The sequence below is a fragment of the Apodemus sylvaticus genome, chromosome 7, assembly GCF_947179515.1.
Source record: "Apodemus sylvaticus chromosome 7, mApoSyl1.1, whole genome shotgun sequence".
NCBI lineage: Eukaryota > Metazoa > Chordata > Mammalia > Rodentia > Muridae > Apodemus > Apodemus sylvaticus.
Genome location: NC_067478.1, coordinates 42,188,755 through 42,200,966, shown reverse-complemented (window position 1 = coordinate 42,200,966; position 12,212 = coordinate 42,188,755). Strand labels below are relative to the sequence as shown.

At 44.9% G+C, this 12,212-nt stretch overlaps 1 protein-coding gene across 2 annotated transcripts in view; it reads right to left on the bottom strand.

The window, feature by feature from the left end:
• The window catches only part of Ube3d (ubiquitin protein ligase E3D), a 150,689-nt gene extending 139,308 nt beyond the window's left edge, over positions 1 to 11,381 (bottom strand). The window contains exons 1-4 of one of the 2 annotated variants that reach the window (XM_052187713.1): positions 11,152 to 11,222; positions 4,782 to 4,913; positions 3,573 to 3,769; positions 620 to 710 (exon numbers count right to left, since the gene is read on the bottom strand). In XM_052187713.1, coding sequence (XP_052043673.1) covers positions 620 to 710; positions 3,573 to 3,769; positions 4,782 to 4,882 — 389 coding nt within the window. In that variant the 5' untranslated portion in view covers positions 4,883 to 4,913; positions 11,152 to 11,222. Of the gene's footprint in view, positions 1 to 619; positions 711 to 3,572; positions 3,770 to 4,781; positions 4,914 to 11,151 lie in introns of both variants that reach the window. The other variant, XM_052187714.1, reaches the window with a different exon arrangement.
• Between the last annotated feature and the right edge of the window lie 831 nt (positions 11,382 to 12,212).

Sequence of the window (12,212 nt, the reverse complement as noted above, 5' to 3'; positions counted from 1 at the left end):
CATTTATGCCCAAGAAACCGGAAAAGCTCACTTGAAGAAGAGGAAAACAAAAAGAAGCCAACTTTGGGGATGCTAAGGAAATAGCCAAGAGCCCTTCCCTTCTCCACAGGGTAATCATAGCACATCACCGGCTCGGTTACAAGATTAACCTAATCACTGAGAAAAGGTTAATGTGTGTTCCGATGCTCCGTCTTAATAAGCAGGGGAACTAGGAAATGGGTTTTAGAAAAGTGATTGAGCTAACTCAGATAAAAAGTGTTGCTGCCCAGCTTCTACAAGTGGAAAACTTTCTGTGGAAACCCTCACACACTCTCAGAGCAAAAGGGACACACGAGAGAGAAACTCCAAGGCTCTCTGCTTAGTGATGGGTCCCGGCTCTTCCACCACAACCAGCTTCCTCCCTCAGACCAGACTCCCGGTCTGCTCCAGCATCATGGTGAGAGTCAGGATTCACTTTGTTCCAAGTGTCACTAAGTTGGCTCTTACTTTAAGGTCCTCCACAGTCCCCTTGGTAATTGCTCCAGAAACCACCGCCAGGCACAGTTTAATCAGGGTTGAACCTATCCTTCCCAGAAACCACCGCCAGGCACAGTTTAATCAGGGTTGAACCTGTCCTTACCTGTCCTTTATTGTAACTTCACCACAGGACTGGCAGTAAAAGGTGCAACATTCTTGGGCTTGCACACTTTGATTAAACGCTGAAATCAGTTCTGAAGAACAACAAGAAGACAGCAAGTCTTAGAGGATTGGAACAAATAATCATGTTTAAAGAGTTTGCTAGCACAAATAAATTACCAGCAATGCGCCCTGTTTATGATTTACTCCAAAGTCTAGGCTTAATTAGAACTATCCAATGACTCAGCCAGAAGCAAACACTGCCAAGGGGTTCCAAAAACAACAGATTTTGCTTAGAATCCCTGAGCCAGGAGCTGCCCTAGATCGCCACATAACAGACTGGTGGGTTCCTTCTCGCATTCTACAAATACAATGAATTCTTTATTAACGAGGAGTAGAGATGGATTGCTAAGATATAAGTTCAATCTGGCTTTTTTACTTTTATGTTTACGGTTTACTGCACGCCCCTGCACGTTAGACAGTATGAGCAAACAACATGGATGCTAGACGGGTCTCTGACACAAAGTTTCCTCACCCAAGAGCACAGTTCAGTGTGGGGTGAAGCTGCGGGAGATGGGAGTGGCAGGGAGGGAGCTACTGACTGAGAGCTGTGGGAAAATGCCCATTTCCCACACAGCTGCGTTGGATAGCCGTTCCCCTCATTTCTGAGGTCTCATTTGTGAATGAAGCAAAGTTTTATCAAAAAAAAAAAAGCCTTTACTAGGAGTCTATAAAAAACCTAATCGAAGAAATGAAGTCCTAGTTATTACAAACGAGCAATAGAATCTGATTGGTGTTCTTTTGAATGTGCTTTAAGATGCTTCGTCAGATGCCAGAAAGTTTAAGTCCTGGCAATTAAAAAATTCTGCAGTTAATCTCTAAGTGTCTACCTACATCCCTGCTGCACGAAGGTTAAATAAACAGTATTATTCTCTAATGCAGAGCATCTGTAAAGAGGGCCTAGGCGAGCCCTCCAACATGCTAGTGAGAAGGCATCAGTTTTCGGTGGAACACTGCCCTCTGCTGGCCACTGGGGTCAAGTGTGGAATCCTGGATGAGCACTGCTGCTGGGGTCAAATCACATAGCCAAGAGGTCACCACTTCACCTGCGTTAACCTCCTAACTGTGTAGTGTACCAGGGTGATGTGTATCAGGATTGATCCTGACAGTGTGGCCTCACAGTCGAAAAGGCAGCTCTTGTAAACCCTGAGGCACAATTAATGCTAAATATTTCAAGTTACTTCCTACAATAGTTAGACTCTGGTGCACACCAACCAGCATTAGCCTATCTGACTGTCATTCATGCGGCAAATGCTTATCCCCCACCTATTATGCAAAAAGTACTAAAGCAATCAAAGATGGAGGGCCCTGCTTCACACAGCTTTTCATGCCCCAGAGAACAGGCTTTGAAAGTTCCCTTTTCAGGTGTTTGAACAAAATGTTTCAAAAACACAAATGATACACAAACCAGCACAGAGCAGTGGGTTTATTTTGTCCACAGTTAAAATACTGAATGTTGCTCATTAACTGAAAATGTTGAAAATAATTCAGTTGCAGACTGTGAGTAGGCAACAAACCCAAACTCTATGTCCCTGGAGGTCTCCATTCCTCTAGCCTCACTGTCAGAGTCCTAGGGAATAAGGTGGCTCTTCTGCCTGCCTTCAACAGTTTCTAAACTGGACAGGAAGTTCCTGCTGTGTTATTGTGCTAACCTCAGAAAGAGATGACATCAAAGATCTGCATGGACACACCTCCATCCTACAAGGGGGGGTCGGGGAGAGGGGGCAATTTGTTTACTTTTCTATCCTGATGACTTTTCAGGATTCAATATCATTCCAGGTGTTTACCAGATGTCACTTAAGCATGTCATGACATCGACATCTCTTTTTCCTGTTCCATGTTTCTAAAATTGATTCTGCATACTTTAGCCATTCTCTAATTCAAAAATTAGTAAAATTACTCTTAGGCAAAAAAAAAAAAAAAAAAGAAAAAAAAGAGTGGCCCCCCACCCCCATCTTCTCTTGCCTCTCCAAAGCCAGGGAATAGCTTTGCATCTCTTACAGGCTTTTGGGGACAATCCTGTTGTCCCCACCTCCAGACTCCACATGACTCTGATGAAGTATCTCCAGATGGCTCAACAGTAAGTCTCAAAGTGAAATAGAAACACACAAAGCCTTTCTCCGACATGAAGCATCAACAGTTTCTTCCAGGGCGGTTTGCCTTGTCTATAGCACAATGTAAGAAAGGCAACGAGAGCAGAACTTGCACTGTTCCATCTAGAATGGTCTCTTCGTGGCCGGGATAAGTTCCACTGCTCAAACTGTCACAGCTTCAGGGTGCCCTTCACTAAACTCAGTCACTCTCCATGGCCTTACCCTGCTTATTGTGCCCACAGCATTGTGGTGTTTCCTACTTAATTATCTAGTCAGCATCTGTTGTTCCCACCCACTAGGATATACACACATTCCCAGAAGGCTTTGTGGCCTAACGGCATCTGTGTTTCCAGCACCCATATCAAACGGCTCACACCTCGTAGGAGCTAACCTGTCTGCTGAATGAAAACTTATCTACGCAGTGTTTTAAAAACCAACCAGGTTTCGTCCAACTGCTTCATAATTTTATCCTCCTATCTGTGAGCCAAACATTTACGATTAAAGAAATGAACTGGGCGGTTTGGGAGAAATCTCTGTACCTTCTGCTCAAATTTGCAACGAGACTGAACATCCTCTACAAAGTGTATTTTTAATCATAATAGTTAAAAGAAAGACATAAAGGTTCAAGAAAGGGAAGTGATTACATTTCACGGCACACAGCTGGTAACTGGCAGAGCCGATCCAAACAGTGGAACCTCTGAACCCCCCACCCCCACCCCCAGGTCACTGATTGCCAATCTTTTCACCTGGGAAAAGTTCAACTAACAAATGTCAAAGCCCTTCGGGGGTGCTGCTCCAACTCACGTGGGCTGGATTCGGCCTTGGCCTGCAGGCGCAGGTGTAAACCATCCCCGGGGATGTACTGCAGCCCGCCGCACGAGGAAGGTACAAGCCTGACCCCTGCTGGAAGCCGGGTCTCGGTGCAGCCGTCAGGGGTTCTCATCAAAAGAGAGGTGGGCGTTACAGAAATGTCCAGGTGAATCCCTCCTTCATCCGGCTCACTGATAACACAAAATAAAAGCCAAGTGAATAAATGACTTCTCTCTGATGAAAGACACAGCTTACAAAATCAAAACCTTAACCCAGCATAAAAATCCCTGTCCCAGGAAAACAGAAACAGACCCTGAGAGACAAGCTGGACTCGGTTAGATCCGGCAGGGCTGGAGCCAATCACCATGTGAAATCCCCGGGCTGTGTTTTTAACTCTTGCTTCTGAGACCAGCATTAAAGTAAAATAAATAAGCAAATAAACAAACAAATAAATAAATAAATGTTAACTGATTTTCATGCAAACGTTTCTGTAAAAAGTCAGAGTAAATATTTCCTGAGTTCTCTACCACTGTGGGACCCACAGTGAAAACCTATTTCAGACAACAACAAACCCCCCAAACAACAGAAAAAATCCAATTCTTAGCTCACAATTCTTTTGCACCAAAAGAAGCCACAACATAGCTTGGTGTCCAGCTTGCTACCGCAGCCATTTTGAAGCACAGCTGGCACTTAGAAATGTCTCCCAAAACACCACTGGGAACCTGAGCCCCCAGTGCCCCTGCTTCGGATGACTACTCTTCCCAGTTCTGAAAAATTCAACCACTTACAGAGAGCCGAGTAAAGTGCACAGACACTGTCTGCACTGCCTGGAACACCCAAACCAGAGTGGGTCGGGTGTCTACAGCCCTCAACTGTACTGCCCGGAAGATCCCAGCAAGGGAGAAAGGTTTACGCATGTTCAATACAGGTGTACGTTTCCTTGTGCTGAGTTTTCCGCTGAACTTGTAGATCTAGACTGGCTGTTCCATGAACCACGTGGGCTCCGTAAGATAATGCGTGGGAAGGCAGCTCTGGGTGTCTCCCTCTGCTGCCATCTCCCTTAGTGGCCCCGTCACCATGACCGCTCAGAGGCCCTGCCTCCGAACAACACCTCTCTGGGGAGACACTTGGTCAATAAGAAGGTTGCAACATGTGGAGGGGAATACAGTTAGATGGAGACGAAGGGAGAGAGCTAGAACATACCTGTGGCAGTGAACTAGAAGTAGGGAGACCTCCATGACATCCTGGTTTAGGATGTACATAGATACAGAGATATAAACAGATGAGAATGAATGTCTGTGCATAAGTCAACGGTGTCATCTATGTGCCGTAAGTCTAAAAGAAATGAGATCCCCATAGTGACGAGCGTCAAATCTTAGTCTATAAGGACAATTTTTTGTTTAATAAGAAGGTCTAGAGATTTAATTTGTTGGCATATGCAAGGCCCTGGGCTAGAATGCCAGTATGTATTTGTATATGCACACACTATACACACACACACACACACACACACATATATATACACATACATATACATGCTTTACATGCTTTGGTTTTGATTTTGGTTTTGTTCCGAGACAGGGTTTCTCTGTGTGGCCTTGGCTGTCCTGGAACTCACTCTGTAGACCAGGCTGGCCTCAAACTCAGAAATCTGCCTGCCTCTGCCTCCCAAGTGCTGGGATTAAAGGTGTGCGCCACCGCCCGGCAGCATTTTAAGATAAGGTCCCATGTCTCCCAGTCCAGCCTGTAATGGAGGATGACCTGGAACTCCTGAGGCTCTCCTTCCAAATCCCAAGTGTTAGGGTTATAGGCATGCCCTGCCCCACGCATCTAGTAAAATACTCCTTTGAATGTTTTTAAAAGGCAAAACAGTAAGGTTCCTTGGGAGAAAACTACAATAGGACTAGAGTAGAAAGAAAAGAAGACGAGATAAGCCTATTCCACACCACTAGGCCCCAAAGTAGAGAGGCAGACAAAGGAAGTCAGAGGGCCTGGGTTCAAACTCTACTTTCAGTGTTGTGGGGCATCCTTACTATGATTAAGGGGCCACACTCTCCCTAAAGCTATCCAAGGGCAGCACATCTCACTGAGAAGCAGCTGTCGTCCTTAAATGCCCCATAAAACTTAGTGATACACTTCTAGATTCAGCCTCAGCAAGTTCTTAAACACTGGATACTAAAGAAACAGGAAACCTGCAAACAGCACGGGCTAAATGTCATGGTGAAAATATTTATCCAATGCTGCAAGCCAAGGCCTTTTGTTTATTTCGTTACTAGAAATCCGGTTATTAAGCTCGTAGACATGGAGTCATCAGTGTGTTAGCTTACTGTCTCTGTGACAAATCGCCCGAGAAATGCAACTTAAGAAGAAGAAATGTTCATGGTATCTCCAGCTTCGGTTATTCTGGGCCATGGTCTCTTAGGCCTGTGGCTCTGGGTCTGAGGAAGAGCTGAATATTACGGTGAGGAGCAGATGGCGGAGCTGCTGGTCTCGTGACAGTCGGGAAGCAATGAGAACTGAAGGGCAAGGGCTGCTTTTAACCAGGATGCGCCCCCAACCCCCACGGTCCCCTTTCTCCCAATAATCCACGTAGCTATGAGTGTGTCGATGGGCTGTCCCCTGATGAGCTCAGGACCCTCAAGATCTTGTCCTCTGAACACTGATGCAGTGGGAGGTCAAGCGTTCACCACACGAGCCTTCCACACACGTCAGATCTAGACCCTACTGGCCCCACTCCTTCATGCCTTCTTCTGCTTGGCATCTCATAGTGCATACCTCAGTCCATTCCGTCAGGCGGATGTTACTCCTCATTTAAATGAAAGGCTTATTCTCCGCCCCTCACCTTCCTTGTGGTTTTCCAGATGTTTCCCTCTATTTAGTATTATACTTTATGTTTCTTATTTTACTTTTTGTTTTTTTTTTTCCCTCTGGCCGTTATTCATTCATCCACGGCTATCACAAGCAGGAATGGAAATTGGTGTAGACACTATAGAAATTCGTTTGAAAATTTCTCAAAAACGAAAGTGACTAAATGACTAGGCTATAATTACTTGTGTGTGTGTGTGTGTGTGTGTGTGTGTGTGTGTCTGAAGGATTCTTAAGTCCTATCACAGAGATATTTTCACATCTGTGTTTATTACTTCACTAGTCACAATGGTAAGGAAATGAATCCAGACTAGATGAATGAAGAAATATAGGTAGTCCAGATACACTATGGAATCTTATTCCGCCTTAAAGAAAAATGCAATCATGGCTCTCGGGAAACTGGATGGGACTGGATTCAGCTCGTTACATTATATCAAACTCAGTCAAATAGCATGTTTTCCCCATAGTGTGGATGCTAGATCTTAATTTGTACATACGTGTGGGTGAATGTAGCTTTATTCACCCACATCTGATGGGATCATACAATGAGAAGGAGACAGTGAGAACAAGAAGTGAGGTTCTCACGAAACAGGAGATGACAAAGAAAAGCAAGGTAACAGAATGCATTTGAACAACGAAGAAGAGCAAATGCGGAAGAGAAAGGGGCCAGTACGTGGGGATGGTCGCGGAGCAGAGGATCAACAAAGGAATATACAAATACCGTAACAAACCCCATCTGCATCAGGATATCTGATCGCACTGTGAACCCCAAGATTGTGTTATTTACTAAAAAAGGAAGAAGAAACTCTTTCTAGTTATGGTGCAGCTTAGCTTAGCACACACCTTTAATCCCTCTGGCTGGAATACAGACACACTCTAAGCTCACACCTTTAATCCCAAACAAAGAAGGTGGAGTCAGTGTGTCACGGAAGCACCCTGCTTGAAACTGATGTCTAACTGAGTGGCAGACAAAGTGACGAATCAGAGAAAGATTTGACGGACTAGGATATGCCCAACTCTCACAAGAAGAGAGAGGAAAAAGAGGTTTCTTAAGAGAGAGAAACAAGGGAAACGGAGGTTTGACAGAGAAGGCTTTACAGAGACAAGGTGAAGAGAGAACTAAACAAGGACAGAGCTAGAAGATTAGAACAGATTGTCAGAATTAGTATGAAGCCAAGCAGAGCAGGAGAGGCTGAGAGAGAGAAGCCAGAATGAATCAGACAGCATAGAGAGGAATTTGAGCCGGAACAGCTGAGCTGAACCAGCAGGCAGAGTTCAGAGGGAACTAGAAAGGGTGAGCTTATTCAGCAGCAAGCCTCAGAGGCTGAAAGCATTCTAGCCTAGGTAATATTGTATGGAGGCTGGAAGCTTCTAGGAGTAGGCCTAGGCTAGCACACTGAGGCAGTTAGCCTTAGAGATGGCAATTACATCAGGAGAACAGAAATTACAATTACACTCATCACTTAGTATTCCTAACTTTGAAATGCTAATACACACACACACACACACAACACATATATATATGCCATACACCTTTAATCAAGGCAGAAGAAGCAGGTGAATCTCTGAGTTAGAGGCTAACCTAGACTATAGAGCAACTTCTAGGATGGCCAGGACTACACAGAGAAACCCTGTCTCAAAAACCCAAAACTAAATAAATTAATTAACTAAATAAAGATGAAGATAGAAACTCAACCATATCAATAAATAAAAGAAGTAGCTGGACGGTGGTGGCACACGCCTATAATCCCAGCACTCTGAGAGGCAGAGCCAGAGCCAGAGGCAGGCGGATTTCTGAGTTCGAGGCCAGCCTGGTCTACAAAGTGAGTTCCAGGACAGCCAGGGCTAAACAGAGAAACCCTGTCTGGGGGGCGGGGGGGGGGGGGGGGGGGGGGGGGAGGAATCAAAATCCAAAAAACAAACAAATAAAATAAAAGAAGTAAAAATTCTAGTAAGTACATAGATTGTCAAAATTTATTTGATAAAAACACTCATCTGTATGCTATAGGGGGAAACACTTATGAAGAGATGGGTCTAAAAGATAAGGGTGGAAAGCCATGTTCACACAGTGTAGGGAACTGATTTGTGATACAGATGCTGAGCCACCCAATGAGAAAAATTATAGTCGCAATTAAAGGCCACCGACCAACTGGACATCCTTGTATAATGAAGTAAACTTTGACTCATAGTTCACTTTAAACACAAAAATTAATCTAATGTGCCAGAGACGGAAACAAAAGTGGTAATTCTCCTAGAAAGCAAATGCAGAGGGCCTGAGAACCGTGGCAGCCACGCATATGGTCCTGAGACTTGGGAGGCTGAGAGAAGCACATGGTATCATCAGCCCAGGAGCCCAGAAACAGCCTGGCTCAAGCAAGACCATCTCTAAATAAAGACAGAGCTAAAAGAATCCTGGAGGGAGGGGGAGCGCCTGTATTTACAAAGTTGAGGTAGGCGAAGACTTAATGCATTAATTAAGGCTGTTTGAAGCAAATTGAGACACTGGATTTTATTAAGATTACAATTTTGGCTCAACAAAAGACAGAACACACTGAGTGTCTCTATGCTGAGAAGGCAAAACACCCTGGAACAAAAACGATGCAGATCCAAACCACTTTGGATTTCCAGATTACAGATGCTTAACGAGAAAATCTATGCTAAAACTGCAAACTCCAGAGAAGTCCAAAATACAAAACACTGCAGGTCAACCCAGACCTTTTCAAATGAGGCATACTCAACCTGCATTAGAAAAATGAAAATATCTGCCAGAAGCCAGAAAACAGCCACAAACTCGCACAGCTTTATATCGTAAAGCACTGTTTCAGTTTAGCAACAAGACTAGCCTGTTGTTTTTTTTTAATGATTTATTTATGTATGTAAGTACACTGTAGCTGTCTTCAGGCACACCGGAAGAGGGCATTGGATCTCATTATGGATGGTTGTGAGCCACCATGTGGTTGCTGGGATTTGAACTCAGGACCTCTGGAAGAGAACAGTCAGTGCTCTTACCCGCTGAGCCACCTCTCCAGCCCAAGACTAGCCTGTTTTTATCAGCTAGAAACCATAAGATACTATACAAAAGAACACCTTTGGATTATCAAAAAGTAGATGAAAAAGTTCTCAACACTGTATGTCACCAAGAAAATTAAAATTACCATGAGATACCTCCGCGTCCCCATCTGAATGGCTCAAACTCGAGACTCGCCACCTTTGAGAACTATTTGACAGTTCTGTACAAAGTGATGTACACATCTATCCTATATTACAGTAATTCCACCCTTAGGTATTAACCAAGGGTATATGTCATAAAAAGATGTTAAACCGAAGCTGGGGGGTGTGGCTCAGTGGCAAATGTATTTGCCTAGCTCCAAGACTACACACACACACACACACACACACACATACATACACACACATACACAAACACACAAACATACACAAACACACACACAATTTTATAAAGCAAAGCTAATGCAGCTGGTTCATAATAAACACTTTCTGGAATTAAAAAAAATCCAGCAATAGGAAAGTAAGAAACTGGTCTGTGAGATACTCAGACAATGGGAAATTACTCAGTAAGAAACAGGAAAGGAAAACTCATTTAAGCTACAAGAGAGATGAAACTTGACTCTCAAAAGCCTTGTGCCCAGTGCTGTGATAGCACAGGCAGGCAGATCTCTAGAGTTCAAGGTCAGCCTGGTTTACATAGTAACGCACACCAGCCATGAATACCTTGTTAGACAGTCTTAAAAAAACAAAACAAAACAACAAAAACATGTTGGGAAAAGCAGATTGAAAAAACAAATAATGCATTGGTTGGCTATGTCAGCTTGACTACATCAGGAATTAATTACAACCCCAAAATGGAGGGCACACTGTGAGGGATCTTTGCCTAATTGGAAGTAGGAAGACTCACTTACCAAGTCGGCTGAGACACACTGCCACATGGACTGAGCAGTCACTGGATTTTTGGACTCATCATTCAGTCATAGAGAGCCCAGGGTTGGATTGGCCGGACTGCAGGCTGTAAGTCATTCTAAATAATCCCTTTCTATTTATAGGGAGATTCATTCAATAAATTCTGTTACTCTAGAGAACCCCGACTAATGCACCGGTCGAGCTACATAAATGGATTGCGCTGAGCCTGGATTCAATCCCAATCTTAAAACTGAAGAAATTCGATAGAATTCTTCTGCCCATGTGAGAAAGCTAGGATTTGAACTCAGTTCTCAGGTCATATGCAAAACGGCCACTTTAGCTACCTGTCATATTTTAGGAAACGAGATTAGAAAAAAAAATACAACTGTGCTGCTCTGTAAAAAATTTTTACATCTTTTTGATACGTTTGTCACAAAACCCATGAAGAGATCACAAACCATTAAAATTGCTGACCACAAGCAAAAATAAGCATTTTACCCCCTAAAAGTTTCTTGTTTGTGTAGTAAATATGAAATTAAAAGTTCACAGACAGGCTGGGGAGATGGTTCAGCGGCTAAAAATGCTTGCCAGGCAAACCAACTCGTCCCGCGCACGCGCACATTGTCCCGCGCACGCGCCCACTGTCCGGCGCGCACGCTCCCTCGGTCCCGCGCATCCGCGCTCCTGTGCCACGCACACGCGCACCAGCGCCACGCACACGCGCACCAGCTTCCTGGTCGCGCGCAAGGCCCACGCACGCGGCCCCGAGCGTTGGTGCTTCCTCCCTTACCCAAGGATGAGCAGCGCGCTCTGCAGCCGTCTCCGCACTTCCAGGAACACGCGTGTTTCCGCCGCAGCCACCGCCATGGCCAACTCGGGGACCCACGCGGGACCGAGCCAGCAGTTACCAGAGCTGGGACAGGGTGGAACACGTGCGGCCGAGGCAGGAGGCTGGCTCCCAGGCCGAGGCGGCGCGGCTGCGAGGCGGGATCCGGCGGCGGCCGTCTGTCGGCTAGAGCGCCACCTTCCGGGCAGAGAGCGCACTGCAGAGGCGCCAGACCTTCCCCAATGGCGCTCTAGTGGGACAGGTGGGACCCAGAGCGCAGAGCTGGCCGCCGCTGGAAGGTTGCAGGATGGACTTGACTATGAGCACTTCTGTCCCTGAAATGAGCAGAAAGCCCAGATTTGGGCCAGGAGGAAGCTCTTCTCTGGATAGCCTGGGTAGGACGAAGTAGTTAATGGAGCAGAGACTGTGCAGGTGGTACTTTTCCACGGGTCCAGAGCTGAAATACCTGCCCCAAAGCCCGCTTTATCTGTGTCTCTTTTATTTGAACTAGGACTATTTATTAGCTTCCATCTGATGCATCCAAAGTGTCAAAGATTGATTGGCCATTACATTTCGCTTTAGATATAGTAGTTCCAACACTGAACCAGTTGCGAAAACAGGTATGAGGTCTCTGTAAGCCGTGAAAAGACTGTGGTGGAGTCTAGTGTCTACTAATCTAGGAGTCTACTAATCATTCATATAGCTTTTGAGAAGCAAAAAGGAAACGAGTAATTTCTGATATACATTCCCACTAGACTGCAGAAATAAACGAAGTCATAACTTAATTGCTCCGACAAGATACATTTTGAAAGTTTGATACAGGGGCTGGTGAGATAGCTCACTGGTTAAGAGCCCTGCCTGCTCTTCCAAAGATCCTGGGTTCAAATCCCAGCAACCACATAGTGGCTCACAACCATCTGTAATGGGATCAGATGCCCTCTTCTGGTGTGTCAAAAGACAGCTACAGTGTACTTAGATAAAATAATAAATCTTAAAAAAAAAAAAAAAAAAGAAAGAAAAGAAAA